Source organism: Periophthalmus magnuspinnatus, chromosome 19, assembly GCF_009829125.3.
Source record: "Periophthalmus magnuspinnatus isolate fPerMag1 chromosome 19, fPerMag1.2.pri, whole genome shotgun sequence".
Taxonomy (NCBI): Eukaryota; Metazoa; Chordata; class Actinopteri; order Gobiiformes; family Gobiidae; genus Periophthalmus; species Periophthalmus magnuspinnatus.
Genome location: NC_047144.1, coordinates 26,707,878 through 26,729,194, shown reverse-complemented (window position 1 = coordinate 26,729,194; position 21,317 = coordinate 26,707,878). Strand labels below are relative to the sequence as shown.

Sequence of the window (21,317 nt, the reverse complement as noted above, 5' to 3'; positions counted from 1 at the left end):
TGATTATTTGTGATTATTTATGTTTTGATTTGTGTGATTTTGATTTGTGTACACAATTACCTTGTGTACGAATTGTGCTATTTAAATAAATTTTCCTTGCCTTGCCTTGCCACTGGTTGGTGGTACGATTCCAGCTCCTACAGATGAATGCTGTCATTGTGTCCACTTGACCCACCTCACGCCCAGTGTCTGCGTACTCGAATCTGTGAATGTGTGTGTGAATGAGTGAGTGGTTCCTTGACATAAAGTGTTTTGAGTGGCTTGAAGGTGGAAAAGTGCTATATTACTATATTATTAACATTAACATAGTAGTTTTTTTTTTCTTTTTCTTTTACTTGTGTACATGACATGTATAGTCATTTGGTATTTTGATTCAATTTTTGGACCTTCATTTGAATAATTGTTTTGGTATCATTAATTGCAATAATTTAGGCCAGGACAATTATGACAGACAAAATGTATTTCTGTTACCAGGGCTCCAGTTGCAAAATTTAATAAATACATTTTTAAGTTAAAATTATAAATTGAAGCAGTTATATCTGATTTAAGATGTACTATTTTTCCTCCTCTCCTCTCTTCGTCTTCTCTTCACATAAAACAGGTGTGACAGTCCAATCTGCTGCTAACATGAACCATCAGAGCTCCATGTGTCATGGGTGTCATCACTAACCCCCTGTGTACCCCTCTCACTCTCTCTCCATCTTCTCTTTCCTTTCCTATCCCACCGCCATTCTCCCCTCCTCTCTCCGTAGGCTCTCTTCTCTCCCTTATCACCCCCTCACCCCCTCCCTCTTCTTTCATCCCTTTCTTCGCCTCTCTTCCCCCCACTCCCTCCCCAATCCCCCCTCCTCGCCTTCTACTCTATCCTCCTCTCTCCCCACTTCTGCCCCCCCTCCTCTCCCCCCTTCTCGCAAGCAAAAAGTGGCAAGAAAAGACATAAATGATTTGTTATAACCAGTGTTGGGAGTAACGGCGTTAAACTATAACGGCGTTACTAACTGCGTTACTTTTTCAGTAACGGAGTAATGTAACTAATTACTTTTCCTAGCGTCGTAACGCCGTTATCGTTACTGACAATAAAATGTAACGCGTTACTTTTAATTGAGTTCACGCTGCTCTTCATCAGAGTCTCTCAGCCGAGGAGCTGCTGTTGTGTTTCTGTGATGAAAGAGGAGGCTAGGGTGAGATAAAAAGCCCGTTTGAGATGAGGCGGGCGCAGATACGACGCCGTCAGTCGGTGCGCGGTGCATGCCGGTTAGTTTTGTGTCCAAGATGCCACCGACTTGCTCTGACGTATGCGCCGGTAACGGGAAGTTTTTGAACGAGGCGAGCGCAGCAGCTCTCCACCGACTGCGGCCGCCTGCATGGACTACAAACGCGTAATGCATGATGGGAAATGATGTCCTGTCCACAGGTGCGTTCACAGCAGATTAGGTGCGAGTTGTGTTTTGATCAGAAACGTGACTGTGTTCTCTCCAAAGAGGAACAGGCTCAGATCAGAGGTGATTAATATTTGAATACTGGACAGAGAATTACAGTGCGTGGCCAGAGAAGGTTAAAGGTTTTGTCTTATTTTACATGATTTACATTTGAATGCCTTAGTTTTGCAAAACACATGGTAATGAATCTTTTCAGTATTTTACTGAAAGCACTTTATTGTTATTGTTTATTTTAATGAAGAAAATACTTGAAGTACAGTTGTCTGAAATTGTGTGACATGTTGATTTATTTGCAAAATGAAATGTTTTATATTTTTTACTTTTTGATACATTCTATAATTTACTTGAAAACAAATGCAATATAATTGCAATCTGTTAAAGTGAAATAAATGTTAAAGGTTCACATCTGTTGTGTTTTTATTGTTTTACATAATAAGTAACGTGGAGTAAAGTAACGCAGAGTAGTTACTTTGCCTAGTAACTAGTTACTTCTCCCAAAAAGTAACTGAGTTACTAACTCAGTTACTTTTTGGGAGAAGTAACTTGTAACTATAACTAATTACATTTTTGAAGTAACTTGCCCAACACTGGTTATAACCTCCTCTCACCCCTCCTCACCCCCTTTGTTTTCCCTCCTCTCTCCCTCCTTCTTTCACCCCTCCTCTGTCTTCACTCCTCTTTCCTCTCTCTCCCTCCCCCTATGACCGCTCCTTATTCCTCTTATTGTAGGTGAACAGTGGCAAGGAAGCACTAGCAATATGTTATGCCCCCCTCCTCTCACTCCTCCTGTCTCCCCTTCTCTTTCTCTTTCTCCTCCTCCTCCTCTCCATCTCTCTCAGGCGAAAAGTGGCGAGGAAACACCGGAGCGATATGTTGTGTCTGTCCCACGCCTGCATGGCTCTGCTCTCTGAACTCAATCACTTTGGTGCTCCCACTCGCCCAGCGCTCGCGGCTCTTATCGGGACTGGTCCATCAAACACAGCATTTGGCCATGTTGAGTACACTTTCTCCTCAGTCACACACAGATACAGACACACACATGCAATCACACGCTACATGTCACCAGGCTCGTAACCAAGATGGGATTTTTATATCTTTTGAGGAAAATTGCAGTTTGACTGGGGAAAAAAAAGTTATTAACTGCTAACACATGTTTAGACCATGTTAATTTTTATTGTTTTGAAATTGCTATATTCACCGAAGAAAACATATGAACATGTTTAATAAGTTTCAGTCTTCCCTCCCATTGCTCCTCGCTCTCCCTCTCTATCTCATTCTTCCCATTCTTCCACCCTCCCACCCTTTCTCACTCCTCCTCTCCTCTCTTCCCTGGTCTCCCCTCTCCCCCTGTCTCTCTCCTCCTCTTCCTCCTCTCCCTCCTTCTCGTTCCACCCCCCCTCTGGCAAGTAAACATTAAAGCGATATGTTTGGCTTCTTCCCCTCCTTCCCGCTCTCCTGTCCTCTCCTCTTCCCTCCTATTGTCTCTCTCCCTCCTCCTCTTCCCCACCCTCTTCTCTCTTTTTTAGAAGATGGGGGGTGAAAAGGGGGCCCCTTTTCACCCCCCATCTTCTATCCTCTCTCCCTTCTCTGACCCCTTTTCACCCCCTCTCTTTTTCTCACTCTACTCTTGGACACTCTTTTTTGTCCAGTTCCTGCCTTTCCCGCATTTAGGGACTGGCGAGATATGCTAGCATTACAACACCGAAGCAAAGCTTTGTGTTGGACCAGAACCGAGAACAAACTGAAAAAAACAAAGTAGCACAAAGCATCCTTGCGCTCCTCCAAAAGTCTAAAGGCAAACTGTAACATTATCATCTCATGGCCTTGATTTTCATTTGAAGTTTGCCAATCAATGAACCAGAAAAGGCAGATCACCGCATTATTAGAAGCCTCACCTTACACTGATGTTGTGTCCTTGGGCAGAGCACTTGATCCAAAGAATTGTTCCTGTCATTGACTATGACTGTTTGAAATAAGCAGAAAAGAAAATGCACAAAAGATTCTGAAGGATGAGTGCAGTGCTGCCACAAAATGTCCTCCACACCAGAATTTCAATAGTTCCTTCTACACATGTAAGAGTGCTGTGTGCAGTCAGAGGAACAGGCTTCTGCATCTGTAGGTGTCATTGGCTCTACCCTCGGGTCAATCAGAAATAATTTTACAGCTAAAAAATGTGCTGTCCATCTTATTGACTTAAAGTGGATCTATTCTGCAAAATCAAAATTTCAGAGGTTTTAACCATGTTATAGTTTCCCCTCATCATTTACTCAGCCAAAGTTATTTTTGGAGTGATTCATGTATGTTTGAGCAGACTTGTTTTTTGTTTTTTTTGTTTGGTTTTTTTCATTTTAGATGAATATTGTGATTTGAAATCCATGCAAATTATAACATAATGAGCCACAGGTGTCATAGATTATAACTATAATAGTACACAAGCACAATAGGTCTGCTTTCAGGAGTTTTTTTTCTTTTGTCCCAAAACACCTAGAAGAAAATGTATGAATGATGGCAATTATGCTAGGAGGCTAACAATATCTGCCTTCATTATTTCTCCATGGAGAACTTTAAATCCATACTGTGCAACATTGTAGGCAAAAAAAAAAAAACGCACTGTGACTGTGATTGTATTCCTTGAAAATATTACTCTAGTATAAGCATAAGCAGCATAAGCTTTTACTGTTACTTCAATGCCCCTCAGGTCAAAGGTCACTAATGAGATGCAGAGCACTCGCTTAGCCGTGGCACACAGGTACATTGTAGGAGCCAACCCTGAGAGCAGGGGAGAAGGGGGGGATGGTAACTGGACGTACTTAGGCTCAGGCGTGATGACCTGGGCCGGGGATATGAGAATAGCTCCAGGGTGTCATTAAGACTACATAAACATCCACAGGTCAGAGGTCAGCACAGGTGCATCATGGTTCGCTGGCTAATTGTCCTCCGCAGACGACCTTGGAATTAACAAAGTGCAGAGATGTCCACGTTAAGCCAGAGGGCAAATCAGGCCTGCTGCTATTTCATAACTGCATAATTAAAGGGCCTGTAGTTGATTTTAAAGAGGGGGTATTACACTTCTATCTCAGCGTTAACTGTTAACACATAACATACTTATGTCACCATGTTATATTGGTTTGAAAATGTAGTCTTCTCCAAAAGCAACGTATTGACGTGTTCAACAAGTTTGAGTTTTGTTTTTGATGCTCTGAGTCCCCCCCTCCTTTTGTTCTCTGTGCTGTCACTCTCCCTCCAGCTGTTATCACAACACAATCAGCATGCATCCCACTAATGAAACTACTGCACATTGCATCAGGTTTGTCAAGTTGTATCCTGCTTAGTATATTTGTGAAGAACTGTCATCTGGAAGCATGGTTGGCCAGAATAGTACAAATAACCTTAAGGGGGGTTCAAATATGGGCTAGGAGAGATTTTTGATGAGGAAACAACACTATAACATGGTAAAAAGCTCCAAAACCTTTATTTAGCTATCCCCTCTTTGCAGAAATGTCCAGTTTAAGCCTCAAGGCAAATCAGGCATGCTGCTAGTTCATGACAGCAGAATAATTACAGTAGTGTTTTTAATAAGTATAGACTCATGTAGTAATTATGAACAACAGAAGCAGGACGCCTTGAACATGCTTAGCATTTAACAGTTATACTAGCAGGATATTTATTTAACCCTGCTTAAATTCCAAGGTCAGAAGAGATTGGGTTTTCTCCAAGTGGAATGGCTGTGGTACCACTAGCACCAGGAAGAAAATAGTACCCAAAAAGAAAAGGACAACTTAATAACTTTTTATTTGCTTCCTTAGTTTTACTAAAATCTGTTTTATTCAAAGACCAAGAATAATACAAAATAAATAAATAAAATAAAAGTATGATTTATTTATTTATTTATTTATTTATTTTCATTTTGGTTTGTGTGCATTGAATTGAAAAAAATGTAAAAAAAACACATTTCCTGACTGTGCATTTTGCATCTCCACGAACCTGATTAGAGGAGGACCTCCTCCTACTTGTTTCCATGGAAATATTGCTTCTTCGGCTATAATATTCCACAGTATGGCATAAAACAGATCTATCTCCATGGAGAATGTTCTGAAGCATGGTTTTAGACGTATCCATGGTATCCGTGGTTTTAGATAAGACAAACATACTTCATCCAATTTTAGTGGAAATACAGACTATTTTGTTTTTGAAAAACATGCAGAGGGAATTGCTTTGTGCTTTGTGCTGTTATGACGCTTCAACAAATCAACATCATGTATTTTTTGATTGCACTGATAATCGGTTCTGATCACTTTCATCAAGAGCTATCCCAGACTGATGTGTAGAACTCTATTCAGAGGGCTACAAATATGAACCTAGTGAGGGCCAGGTTAGGCCTGTGCCAGTGCCAGAAACTTGCATACTGCACCTTTAAAATAATACTACAAAAATAATACTAAACAGGGCTTTATATCTACTAGCACTTTATCTTTAAGCAAGTATATTTTTATACCTTTAGACACCAACAATGTACACACATGATAATGTCTTACATGTACACACTCACTTGTTGTACATTGTGCCAAAACTACTGTAATGTACAAAGAATTTTCAATTGACAAATGAAATATAAGAAAATACCTTTGATTGGTTGCATGATGCATGCATTTCTTGCCTGTAAATTGTGCCAAGCTTTTGTATAGAATACTGCTTAGCGTGACGTCATAAGTGTGGAACTCTCTAAAATAAAACTCTTTTCTTTCAGTTATTTTCAACAGGTTTTTCAACATTTCTTCACAAATTGCTTCTTGATTGGTGAAAAAATATAATTTTTATTTACAATAGGTATGAACCCACCAATTTAAGTAGAAATTACAGAATTGTCAAAACTTTAAATGTTGCATTTATGAAAAACAAGTCATGCATTACACCTGTACAATGGTATACTGTTGCCAGTGAGTTTGACTTGTCACTGCTGAGATAATTCTTATTTAATGTGCATGTGAGGTAGACCAACAGAAAGCCTTTGTTCTGTTTCTTTAGAGTAACGACAACAATGAACAGTTAGCAGCTGTCTGAAAAGAGCAGAGGAGAAGGTCAGATGGAACAAGAAATACAGAGGAGAGGGTCAGATGGAACAAGGAATGCAGAGGAGAGGGTCAGATGGAACAAGGAATACAGAGGAGAGGGTCAGATGGAACAAGGGATGCAGGGGAGAGGGTCAGAGGAGCAGAGGATGCAGAGGAGAGGTTCAGAGGAGCAGAGGATGAAGAAGAGAGGGTCAGATAGAGCAGAGAATGCAGAGGAGAGGGTCAGAGGGGCAGAGGATGGGATCAGATGAAACAGAGGATGCAGATGAGAGGATCGGAGGAACAGAGGAGAAGGTCAGATGGAGCATAGAAGGAGGTCAGATCGAGCAGAGGATGCAGAGGAGAGGGTCAAAGGAGCAGAAGAGAGTGTCAGATGAAGCAGAGCGTGTAGAGGAGAGGGTCAAGAAGTATGTTTTTTATGAGGTATTTGATGAGGTAACAACATTTTAACATGGTTTACAATTCAAAAGAATCTGTTTTGTGTAATATAGGACCTTTAAAGGTGCACTATGTAACTTTTCTGGTGGCTGCTGTGATGCTACGGGACATAGAAAACAAAGAAGAGGGACATTTTTGTCATGAGGGCTATTACTCTCCACAAATGGCTCTGACACTGGACTTGATAACCCTACTTGTTGAGACTTTTGTTTGAGCTTTTTTTTAATTTTTTATTAGTATTCTATTTTACTGCTCAATGTGCTTAAACTGCCCCTTAGGGGACAAATAAAGTGATTTTATTTGCATTGTTCCTCCAGCAGAAAAGTTACATAATGCAACTTTAAAAAACAATGCAACTTCTTGTGGACTGCTGATCACTGTGATGCACTCCACACAGATCACATTTTAACTCAGTTTCCCCAGAAACAGACAATATACAGTTTGTGAAAAACTCCCCAAAACAGCATTTCTGCCTTGGACAAAATCATATTTCATAATTCTGTGTACTAAGACGACGTCAGCAGGAGGCTAAGTAACGCTATGTCTCCAAACTTTTTATACTATTAAAGAGGGAGTATTACACTTCTATGGGGTATTAATTGTTAACATATAAAATATTTAGATCATCATGATACCTTTTATCATTTTGAAAATGCTATATTCACCAAAACATGTTAATGTTTTCAGTTTTATTTTTGATGCTCTGAGTCCCCTCTATCTTCAGAGTGCTATCACAACACACTACTGCACATTGCATCAGGTTTGTGAAGTTGTAGTGTATTGTTTTGTATCATGCTTTTGTATATTTATGGAAAATGACCATGACATAAGCTTGTGGTACTGGCAACTATAAAGAGAGTACTTTGACTATTATAGTATTTTAACTTCTTAGTGGGGGGTCTGGAGATGTTATTACTTTGCCTAGAATGTTCCACACTGTGGCATTAAACATATGTATTTATCTTTGTCTGTACAGAGAGAGCCCAATGAGAGCACTTAGACACTCCTTTTCATGGGTGTCCCGTTCAAATACAGAAAAAATACAAACAAATATATCAAAGATAACCAATAACAGGTGAGTGAGTGGGCTCGCCTTTACACAGATTTAACCTGTAACATTGCATGGATCCATCACCTGCAAGGTTAATGACATTCATTCCAGAAGAGCATAAACAAGATGAGTTTTCATCTGTTCCATTTGTAGGACCTATATTTTGCAAAACTGACTTGTGAGCTTTAAGCAATGTTAAAATATTTTTACCTTATCAAAAACATACCTAGACTTGTGCTTGGTTTCATTTACACATGTTTGAGTAATCCTTGTTTATTTGTCTATCTACATCTCCAAAACTCAAAATACTCAAATGATTCTAGTGAAAGTGAAAGTTTTAAAACACAATGAAACATGTTTTTCATTAGGAAACATCATTAGAATATACATAAGAAAATAGTTTAATATGGACCCTTAAACAAACAAACAAACAAAAAGTCTCAGCTCCTCTCCAAACCACAAGTTTTTACTGATAGACCTCCATTAAAAGGAAACAAGCTGTTCACTGACCATTAGAAACAATCGGATCTTGATGCAATAAAAGTTCGATGAATTGCACCACCCTCCATTTGTCTCAAGTCATTAACAATAAGAGCTAGCAATACAGATGCTATCAGAGCGAGAGGTGAAGGTGTATAGACTTTTAAAATAATATCTGGGCACTATGCACTGTTACTTGAGAAGGGTGTACTACCTGCTTGTCTCCATGGAAATTTCATTGCTCTTCCTAAAATGATCCATAGAATGGCATTAAACCTATCTATCTCCACGAAGACATGCCGGTGGGCCAAGTAAAAGGTCAGATCTATGCAGAGGTGACCCAACTCACAGTATGAATGCATGTTTTTAGTGTAGTTTTCATATTCCAGGCAATATCATCTCCATAGAGACAATTAGTGGTGAAAAGTTACATAGCGCAGTTTTAACTAAGGTTGGAACAATATCCAAATCTCTCGATACAAAATTGTCACAATATGCATCTCATGGTATGATATTTACTGAAATATTTTGTGGAGGTTGACAAAATTGTGAACAAGAATTGAGATTTAAACATGCTTAATAACAGTTATTTCTTCATGTTGTCAGCACTGAAACAGAGCAAAGGATCATTGTATAAGCAGTTTCCTATGTAGTTACCACCATAACAATGAATACAAGCAAAGAGACTTATAGTTCAATGTATTGTGATGGCCCACAATGTTACTGTGACACTGCTGACAATACAATATACCAATATTTTTGTTATTGTTACATCCTTACCTTTAATCAACCAAGTGCAGTGCAATGGACAGAAGTTGGGGGCTGCTGGATAGTAACCATGGAAACATGGAGCCAATTGGACCTCTGAAATGTTACAAACTTTTTACACCAAGGGTTTCATTTATCAAACCCTAACAAGATAACCACAGTAAAAGTGGAGCAAAAATGCAGCAGAGTTTCTCACAGAGATGCTCCTGTGAGTGAATGAATATGTAAAACGGGTAGTTTTCACCAACGAACACCCCGATGCCACAGGCGCACGTGTGTTTTAATGTGATCCATGATTACACCCTCAAGTCCAGAATTTTCACCTGTCCCCATTAGACGCTCCTTGATACAAATGAAATGTGAAAATGTTTAGAAGTGGGGTCAAATTCATTAGCAACAAGACTTCACCAATTCAGTGGTCACATTTTTATATAATGTTTTCCACCTTCAAGACACTCGTAGCTCTTTACATCAAGGAACCACTCACCCATTCATACACACACATTCATACACCAGTACATGCAGACTCTGGGGGTTAGCTCTGCCAATAATGTTTATTTATTTATTTTTTTGTTCTTTTTATGTTAAGACCATAACAATTTTGCATAGTACTCCCTCTTTAACTGGTCCATCTGACACAAGCAAAGTTAGGTATGCATCAAACAGGTGTAATTTCAATACACTTAGGTTTGTCTTCCCTCAAACTGACACAGGATCTGCTGACCCTACCTGATCTGATGTTGTGTTAGGCTGCACTGAGACTTTGTTTTATTTGTTACATTGATTGGTTGGTTGATTACATAAAGCAATGAATGACAGTTTTTGTGAGTGGGGGACACAATCGTGCAGAAATATTGATGAATGACTTATTGATATGGGATATGAGTCCACCTGTATGGCTCAAAGCTTTTAGAGAGAAGTGGCATAGCTCGGGAATTATGCAAAATCAACTTTTTGGAGCTTTCTATTATATAACATTGTTCCCTCATCAAAAACATGCCTAAAAAAGTTTTAGATATCATTCCCATATATTTTCAGTATTTTAGATCTGATCATATCTCAGACCCTCCTTACGGTAAGCTCTGAGATTCTGTCTAAGGCTCAGCCCATAAGCCAATGTTATCCATGCTCCCAATTCTCCGTAAATATACAAAAAATCAGGATACATAACCAGTGTTAGGAATAACAGAGTTAAACTATAACGGCGTTACTAACTGCATTGTTTTTTCACTAACAGAGTAATCTAAGTAATTACTTTTCCCAGCGTCCCAACGCCGTTACCATTACTGACAATAAAATGTGGCGCATTACTGTTAATTCAGTTCACTCTGCTATTCATCAGAGCAGTCTCTCAGCCAAGGGAGCTGCAACGCTGTTGTGTTTCTTTGGTGAAAGGGGTGAGATAAAAGGCTTGTTTGACATGAGCAAGGTGGGCGCAGATACTATCGCTGCCGTAAAGTTCAGTTTATGTTGAAATAAGAGTGATTAATATTTTAATACTGGACAGAGAATTACTTTGTATGGCTAGAGAAGGCTTAAAGGATTTGTATTATTTTATTACAGGTTTACATTTGAATGCCTTAGTTTTGCAATACATTGCAATGTTTTTTTTTTTTTGTTTTTTTTCTGTATTATACTGAAAGCACTTTATTATTATTGTTTATTTTAATGAAGAAAATACTTGAAGTACAGTTGTCTGAAATTGTGTGACGCTGATTTATTTGCACTACAAATGAAATTTTTATATATTTTTTTTATTTTTGATACATTCTATAATTTACTTGTAAACAAATGTAATATAATTGCAATCTGTTAAATGAAATAAATGTTAAAGGGTCACATCTGTTGTGTTTTTATTGTTTTAACATATTAAGTAACGGCATAGTTACTTTGCCTAGTAACTAGTTACCTCTCCCAAAAAGTAACTGAGTTAGCAACTCAGTTACTTTTTTGGGAGAAGTAACTTGTAACTATAACTAATTACATTTTTGAAGTAAGATGCCCAATACTGTACATATCTGTACATAGCAACTTGACAAACCTTATACAAATGTGCAGCACTTTCATTAGTGGGATGCGTGCTGATTGTGATGTGACAGCACTCTGAAGGGAGTGTGAGAGCAAAAGAAGGGGAGACTCAGAGCATCAAAAATGAAAGTGAAACTTACAAAACAAAACGGCAAATATAGCATGTTTAAAACAATAAAAGGTAACAAGGTGATCTAAATATGTTATGTGTTAGCAGTTAATACCCGATAGAAGAAAAATGCTCTCTCTTTAAGGAAGCCCAGTTAGTTTAAGTCTGACTGTGCTGTCCATTGTTCCATGAAGCCTCATTGACAGTCTAATGTATTCAGAGTCAGGCTCTCTTTAATATTCGGTGAGTCATTCCACCACCATCCCACCATGTCTTATCATATTTCCACTGCAAGATAAGGACCCTGTAAGAGTTACCACAAAAACTACAATTAAAATTAAAAATCAATATAGGATAAAATGCAATTCAATAATCATTTTTTTAGTAGGAAAACAATCAAAAGTTGCATACAAATGTCCTTTTATGGCTTGGACAATAAAAAAGATACACCAGATCAAGATACAGATGGAAAGGCGACCCTGCTCACAGTAAGAATGCATGTTTTTCATGTTATTGTGAGACATAATAATGAAATAAAAGCAATGCAAGTTTGATACTATACTGTGGAACATTCAAGGCAAAGCAATCGTACATGATAAATGGTTACGTTGTATATTTCCACTTTCAAGGCACTCAAAGCACTTTACATCAAGGAAAAACTCACCCTTTCACACACACATTCATGACACTGGTGGTGAGGTGGGTTAAGTGTCTTGCCCAAGGTCACAACAGCAACATTCATCTGTGGAAATTGGAATTGCACCGCCAACCTGACTATTATGTCAAGAGCGGGATCTGAACCACCGACATTCGGCTCAAAGGACAAACACTCTACCAACTACTGCTGAACTGCAAAAATGTCTCCATGAAAATAAGGAGATGACACACTCATTAGAAAAGTTACAAAGTACACTATTAAAAGCTACAGACACTTAAAACCCATGGCAAGAGAATAGTACAGGTATGTCTTTGAATATGGATTTAATCTTTTTGTGGCATAGTGGTTAGTCTTGTCTCACAAAAAGACAGCCCCATTAGTGGTTTCTACGCCGTATGGGCCCTTCCTACAAGTAGTTTTCCTGTTCTCTCTGTGTATTGGGATCTGGGTGTAGGTACTTCTGAACAGGATTAGAATTTCCAATATGGAGTACCTGGACTGCTTTGAGATATGGGTCAGCTGCAAAATGTGTGGGCATTGGTGATCCTCCCTGGATTAAACTGAGCCATGTGCCCTCAGTGGTACCAGAGCTCCCTAGCCTATAGGGACCCCCAAAAGGTACAGTAATCTATCCCACAAATTGGTGATCATCTCTGGGTTAGACTGAGCAAAATGCCTCCAGTGGTACCAGAGCTCCATAGCCTCCAGGAACCCCCAAAGTGTACAATAATGTATCCCACAAATAAGCGATCCTCTCTGGCATACACTGAGCCAAGTGCCCCTACAACTGTTCCATAACTTTACTACCCTGTGGGGACTAAAATCTGTGAATTTATACAACATGATTTAAAGATTGTAGTTCATGGGCGGGGAGGCTGTAACTCTCCTATGCTCAGTCAAATCAATCATCCTGGAAAGAATAAGGATCAGATTGTACTCCAAGCCAAAAAAAAATGTATGAAATAAATAAAAAGCTAAAAATTCTCAAAAAAAAAGAAGTTTTGTCTTTCATTGAAACAAGTTAACTCAGCTCAAACTACTGTATATATCAATCAATATATCACAACAGCAGCCTCACATCCATATCAGACAGCAGAGGCCAAAACCACAGAGCCCAGGCATTTAATCATACTCCAAAAGGTCCAGAATCAGCTTCAGTTTGAAACGAGGGAAACTGTATCAGGCTTTTTAGGGAAAATCTGAATAACAGGGCTTTAAGATATGGGTTAAAAAAAGGTTATGGTTTTGGTTTTACTGAACTAGTTCAATTTGCAGTGGTCCAAAGTTATCCCCCACTTTCTTATGCATTCCAAGTATCCAGAGAAAAGAGTGGCTTTTGCTGTCACAACTAGCACGCTAACCATGCACTTCCTTATTACAGATATAATAAAATACTTGAATATCCAATATACACTTAACTAACAATATTAAGATCACATGTTTCCTTTTGTGGTTTTGAAAATGCTATATTTGCTGAAAACAATACTAACATGTTTTTAAAATTTAACTTTTGTTTTTGATACATCTCTTTGCGCTCCATGCTAAGTCACTCCCCTTTCATAGCGCTATCATATTGCCACCGACATGCATCCCGCTAAAAGAAACTACTGCAAATTGCATAAGGTTTGTTAAGTTGTTGTGGATGGTTTTGTCATGGGTTTGGTATCCTGCTTTCGTATATTTATGGAGAATCGCTGTGCAGCGGTATGGATGATGTAGGTTTGTTGGTTTGAACATGGCACAGCAATGCAATTGTACTGCTAACCATGAGGAGGGCCTGAATAGTGCTTGGGAGAGATTGCAAAATTACTCAAACACACATGAATGACATTTAAAACCTCTTCAGGCATGTTTTTGATGAGGAGACAATATTAAAGCATGGTAGACAGCGCAAAAATTTGATTTTGCATAAGGTCAGGATCAGGCTCCTGGAAATGAATGTAAGCCAATGTAATATCTCCAAAAACATGTAAACCCTACATGTGCATGGGTGAATGTGTGTATTAGTGAATATCATTTGCACTGCTGTGTGAGGAAACTGGCCAGACTGCTCAGCTTTATTAGGACATTGATCTGCAGTGTTTTACAACTAGCTTCGGTGTATTGACTGAATTAGCACTGGAGTCCTTTTGAACAGGAATATGCAGACAGAGAATATGACTCCACTCTGAATCGTTTGAAAAATGAAATTAAAATAATCAACAAGATACAACAATCTAAGAGCTATGGGTCTGTGGTTATTGTATTTTGATCAAGATCAATTTTAATGCAGATTACTTTGTAATATATTTGACAAAACCTGCTCACTGAATCTCATGGGACCCTAAGCTCAAGATCAATGAGTGAATATGTTTGCTGAACTGAACACTGCTGAGTTTTATTACAAAGTAGACCAGGGTCTGTTTCTTCACTATGTGCTGAAAGGGGTTGATAAATGTTTTAAGGTTCTATGTTACGCAAAATTTACTTTTGTGGGCTTTTAGCCATGTTATAATGCTGTTAACCCATCAAAAACAGACCTAGAGTTGTGTTTTGTTTCAATCACACATGTTTGAGTAATCCTTTATTATTAGTCTCTACATCTCTAAAGATTAAAATGCTCTGTTCCACCTTGTGATGTCATGACGTAGACTGGCAATTCCAGTGCTGAAATTATCTAAATGATAGTAAAGGTGTATGTATCTGAGAGAAGAAATCAGCCTAAATATGCACAGTGTGAATGAGACACAACTCCAGGTATGTTTGTAATAAGGAACAGTATTATAACATGGATTGGAATGTGCATAATATGGCTCATTTAAAGAATACATATTCCCCTTTTTTTCTGGTATCGAGTCATGACTCATTGTGAAGCAGAATTCACCAAGCATTGGATTGTTTACCCACTAATAGGGAACAGGAGCCAGGTTTTGAGACAGGTACAGTGTTGCAATAGTAATCCTGATATATTGATCTAAAACGTAAATTGACTTCCTGTTTAAAAGTGCAGAATTGATTGGCCCTGCCTCTTCAGACATTTAACCATGATAAACAGCACATTTTCAATTACATGCTTTTTTGGGGGGGGGGGCAGTAGTAGTAGTAGACAGGGAGTAATGCAAAAAGTAGGAGACAGGTGGAGGGGTGCACAGTGTGTTTGCTGCTTGTGTTGTGATTGGATGAGAGCCGAGGGGGTGGGGCTCACATGGGCAGGTGCATGTGCACTGTCTGGGGCACAGTTTTGAGGGTCAGGGCTGGGTAGCTGTAATTTTTGTTGACCGCAAGTTTATCTCCATTTACTTACCATAACCTGTTATGTCCATTCATGTCAATCGATGTCCATTCTCTCTGCTGCGCTGCTGATAGCTCTCTGTGTTCGCTGAATTAAATCACCAACAAACGCATATCGGATCTCAGTGTATTCGTCCTCAATAAACTATCAGCGCGCCACGAAGCTACAACCCAGGACCCACTCTGGCTCTCACCGTGGCCTCAAGGTTTGCTGAGGGAAGCCATTACATACAGTATTACTCAAACATGCATGACAGCACACCAAAATTAAAACGAGGATATTACATTTCTATGGTAGTATTAACTGCTAACACATGACATATTTAGATCACGTGTTAGCTCTAAGTCACTCCCCCTTCAGAGCACTATCACAACACAATCAGTGAGCAACCCACAAATAAAACTACTGCACATCACATCAGGTTTGTGTTTTAGTTGTGCAGTGGTCCCTTGTTTATCGCAGGGGTTACATTCTAAAAATAACCCACAATCGGGCAAATCTGCGAAGTAGTCAGCTTTATTTTTTACAATTATTATATAGGTTTTAAGGCTGTAAAACCCCTCACCACACTTTATACACTTTTCTCAGGCAGGCATTAACATTTTCTCAAATTTCTCTCTTGTTTAAACACTCTCAAAGGTCAAACCTTCGTATATTATATCCTCCTTCCTCGATGATCACTTTAAATTTGTTGTTCACATGCCTCTGCTCCAGCGGTATCACACTGTGATCACACATTTATGTAACTTTGGGTGAACACATTCTGTACTGCATAGGAGACATGATGGCACGGAGGAGATTGATTGACAATTGTCTACAGTCCCTTAGCCAATCAGGATGCAGAACACAATGCACATTCATACACTATAAAAAAGTATGCAAAATTGCACTAAAAAAATCCATGAAGCAGTGATGCCATGAAATGTGAACCATGTTATAGCGAGGGACCACTGTATTGTTTTGTAGGAGGATAGATGCTGTAGGCTTGTGGGCTAAATCTTGTGCAGAACCTTACAGTTAATCGTAAGGAGAGTTCCAATAGTGCTCTAAGAGATCACTAAATTACTCAAACATGCATAGATGGGATATAAATCCTCTGCAGGCATGTTTTTGATGAGGGAACAATGTCATAACATGGTAGAAAGCACCAAAAAGTTAGTTTCCAGTACTTCTGTAACTTACTTACTTAAATATGCTTACTATTAAATATGCTTTTTCTGCTTTGACAACAGTAGTTATTGCAGAAGTTTGACCCCATGGCAAAGAACAGTGTGTCAACGAAATGGGTCTCAATAAAACTAATACTAATAGTAATAATCCTGATCCTGATAATCCTGTAGTCAAAGAATGAAACTACAGTGATCTGATTTTGAGCAGTCATATCTGAAATTGCATCCTGACATTCTCACATCAGCGGTACATAACTCACTCCTTTTACCAGAGAGACATGAACGCACCGCACCTGCTCATGTGTCAGGTGCATTCAATGAACCTTGTAAAACTGAAAAACACATTTACATTCAGCGAGAAGCCCACTCAGACACTCACCGATCCATCTGATGTAGACTAGGGAGACGTGAGCAGACACCACACAGCCTGACTGCTTTTAACACGGTCTAAACAGTATGGACACAACACACCACTGAAACGTGACTGGAGATACGCCCACTCACATAAAGCTAACCTGTGTGGAGGATGCACTATCTACTTTTTTTTTTTTGTTTTTTTTACAGCCTTTGTGTCTCTTTATGTCTTATGATTCTATACAACCTAAACTCAAGTCAGTCCACGCAACCATTACAATCAGTGCACTTGGATACACGTTATTGTCCCCACAGGGAAATGTCAATGTCACTGGGGCAACCTGAAGGCTCAGTAGGAAGGCTTGGTCAGGACTGACTTAGGGGGATTTGATTGTACATGTTTTGAATTGATGGGGAAAACCAGAGAGTCTGGAGGAAACCCACCCAGACACAAAAAGGCCCTGGCGACCCAGGATCCAACCCAAAACCTTCTTGTTGTAAGGTGAGAGTTCTAGCCACTCAGCCACCATGCTGTTTTTACACTATTAGCTGATATCTTGTAATTAAGCCTTGTAGGAGTATAAGAGTTCTATTATAAGTCACTTAAAAAAAAAAGAAAAAAAAGAAAAAGAAACAGAAAAAATTGACATAGTAAGGACCAAACTGTCATAATATTATAAATGTAAACAATTATTACACTCAATGCAATTTACTGCCAAACCCTTCAAAGAGCTACACTGTAATCATTATTCATTCACTCCACATACTGTGACGACGAATTATTATTGCAGTCACAGCTGCCCTGGGGCAGACTGACAGAAGTGAGGCTGCCAATCTGCACCATCGGTGTCTTTGACCAACACTCACACACAGTAAGGTGACTGATCTGTCTTGCCCAAGGAACAACAATTTTTTTCCCCTGTAAGAGAATCGATCCTCCGACCTTCGGGTTGGGAGACCACTGCTCTAAACACTGACTCACTGTCACCCCTGTAATAGTTTGATTTGAAATGCAAAATGAACTCAAATGTTTAAACCATAAACCGCAATTTTATGCAATAAATATTATGGTCCCTTTAGACTAATAGTAGTAAACATGTAGTAGTAAACACAGGTGGAATGCAACTAGGGTTAGATAGTAGTATTGACATCTGTGTAATCCCTTAGTCTTCCAGTAGTATTGATGCTGACAGCAGTAACTTGGGACCCTTTGGAGTAGTAAAAAGCCTGTGAGCGCCAGCCAAGGGAGTACACAATTTTACATCAGCAAGTACTGCATGCACACTAGTACATGTTACTCCACATACTCACATGCATGGCTAACTACTACTGTGCAGGGTACTCACTCACAGTTCCCAAGGGACAGAAGCAATAGACTAGCAGACTTAAGAGATATACAGGTCAATAGTGCAAGTACTAACTCAGAGAGAGGGAATGAGAAGGCTTCTGGAGTAAAATAAATCACACAAAACACAAGAGGCAGTGGATACTTTACAAGGACCAAGGAAGATGAAAATACTGGACATATACTGGTCTCAGTGGTCTTATACTTGTTCTGACACAGCTCAAGATCATTCTAAAGCTATTCAGGAAGGGTTCATTTCTTTCTTGTTTTTTTTTTTTTTTTTTTTTTATCAATACCTGCTCAAATGAGCATCTAGTTTTGATGCTTGTAGTATCGACTGGGATCTGATTTTCCACACTAGACAACCCTAGCTACTAGTACTTTTTGCTCCCAATTATCCAATGGAAATAGACATGAAACTGTATGATTGTGGTCCATCTTGTACCATAATGTTTAATATTGCACCAGTAGCAACCTTTTCAAAGCTTAATTATTATTCTCATATTTTTCATATATGTTTTTCCATTCCCTTTATATTCTCTCTGTGTGTTCTGTACAACTCTCAAGGTTTATCCCAATCCCAAAAGTCCTCAGCATGGATCTACTCAAGCTGAGATGTTCCTTTGAGAAGACCAAATGAGATGCAATTGTTTAAACTTCAAATTTATTGATCCTTGTAGGGAGATTTGTATCTGCATTTGACACAATGCCAGGAGCAGCAGACCCATCTTCAGTATTGGTCAGGACTACCTTAACTGGAGGATGTGACCTACGATGCACCTATTGTTTTCGGTTACAACTTTAGCAATGGATGGGTCCGCAGCCTCTCTGTGGGGATGTTATGTATTACTTTGTATGGAATCTTCCACAGTATGGCAATAATATGCATATGACAGATATTCATGTTTTTTTTTCTTATTAATTCTTGGTTTGGGGGGATTGTACCTGTGGTAAATATATATCATAGTTTTGCATCAGTTTCTTGGCAGTTTGTTGAATAAAGAAAGTTGTGAAGAAAATACAAAAATACAGGAAGTAGTGCTGAGTCCTAAAACAGAATCTCTCTACCTACTGTATGTCATCAAAACAACATCCAAAATGCAGAGACAATTTACAAAAGGCATTTTAAACTTTCATTTGACTGAATAAATGTGTTGTCATTTATTTCTATATTCTGATAGCATAACTATTGTGTAAGTTCTTGTTAACATTATGGTTGCTAAGTAACACATGGAATAGAAATAATACAAAATTCAAACATGACTTAAAAAATCATAATAAATAAAGAAAAGAAAGAAAATGGGAAAAAAAAAGTTAAAACCAGGCAAGTTTGGGTAAAATCTTCCGTGTTTTACTGATTTAATGCTAGGCAAACCATACATGCTTGCCTCTCCACAAATCTGACCTGTGACTTTCCTCCATGGAGATACTATAGATACTTTTAATGCCATACTGGGGAACATTTCTAATATCAAAGCAATAACACTGCACTTCTGTACATCAAAGCAATAATACTGTACTTCTTCTCTGGGTGACATATTGCTCTGCCCCCTGGTTCCTCTGCCCTGGCTGTGAGATGGGTGCTGGGGTGACGCACCGGTCTGACGGTGCTGAGTCTGTCAGAAGCTGAGTGCTCTATAATTATAAACACTGGAGGGTCTGGTTTTCCCCGTCGCCATGGTGATTGCACTAGTTAGCTCAAATCGGATGATTACTGGATGTTAACATTGGAGGTTACTCTGCTGAAAACCTGGGCACAGTGGAGGCTGTTATACATGCCGTACATAGACAGGAGGCAACGCAGAGGCAAGGTACACAAAAATATACATCAACTTTGGTGTGAACTGCTAAAATTGGGCAGTAATATTTCCTTATCCTCAGTGGAGTTTGCGAGTTGGATTCCTGCAGAAAGAGCAGTACTGTGTAACTCTTCCAGTTAGATATTATGTCCAATACAAGTATTAGATTGTAATAATTGTTTCAAATACTCTACACACATTAGAATACTGCATCTTCAACTCCATAATATTATTGGTAAATGACACATATTGCCATGGTGATTCTGTGAATTAGTTTTCTAGAATTAGTTTGTTTACTAACCAAATTAATAGCTTTGAATCAGTTTAAACATTGCAGTGAAATCACACTGGGGGTGTTCTACATATATATCTATGGTGCAATGTTCAGCAGTTACCATGGTGACACAATGTAAACACGGCCAAAAATATTGTAAGACTGTATGAAAACTCAAGAAAAGAAAAAAAAAAAGATTTAAACAACATATTTTCAGGAGTCTGTGATCAATGGTCCTGTTCTGGACCAAAAGTAGAAAGTGACTAACTGAAATACTGTTGGCTAATGCTAGCTCACTGTAATGCTATGTGTGACTGACTCAGTGACATATATTGATGTGCCCGCACTGGTGCATTAGGGCGAACCAATCATAGAGGAGCATTGAGGTTTGTGTGGAAGCCAAAAGTGAAGTGCTCAACTGAACCAAAACAAACATGGCAACGCTGACAGACATACTTCAGCCTATTTGAATGAAAATACAAACTATTTTGTTTGTGAAAAATGTGCACAAGGGAAGCACTTTGTGCATTTGTGGAAGGTGTCTGTGCTTTTCTCTCAACTGGTTGTAATAAAAGTTACATTTTTCATCTTGTTCTGCTGAGCCAGGTTAAATCAAACTGATCAGCTGCCTGTATTCTCCTGTGAACAGAACTGAACTGTAACACGTGTTGGTGACGTCATCTTCTTGTTCCATACTATATTCATTTGGATATTTAGTTTCAAATTAAACAATGCATAGACTATTTTACAATTTTACAATTATTTTACTCATCGCTTAGTGTGAACTGTGATATTAAAGGTGCAGCATATAACTTTCTGGAGGTGGCCTGCATGATGCCATGGAAATAGAAAGATAAAGCCATACTTCAGAACATTCTCCGCGGAGATAGATATTTTTGTATACCATGTATCATGTGGAATATTACAGCCAAATCAGCAACATTTCCATGGAAACATGCAGTAGGAGGCCCTCCTCCAGGCCAAATAAGAGTCAGGTTTGTGGAGATACAAGCCCACTCACACATGTTTTTCAGTGCATTAAAAACAACCAATATGAAAAAC

The 21,317-nt window shown here is 38.8% G+C and overlaps 1 protein-coding gene across 5 annotated transcripts in view; it reads right to left on the bottom strand.

Moving 5' to 3' along the window:
• LOC117387819 (protein shisa-6) overlaps window positions 1-21,317 on the bottom strand; it is a 162,381-nt gene that overhangs the window by 124,662 nt on the left and 16,402 nt on the right. Inside the window, exon 3 of one of the 5 annotated variants that reach the window (XM_055229564.1) lies at window positions 3,890-3,906. The exons of the other annotated variants lie outside the window; for them this stretch is intronic. Within the exon in view, the coding sequence (XP_055085539.1) occupies window positions 3,890-3,906 (17 nt within the window). The remainder of the gene's footprint in view (window positions 1-3,889; window positions 3,907-21,317) is intronic. 5 annotated transcript variants of the gene reach the window in all.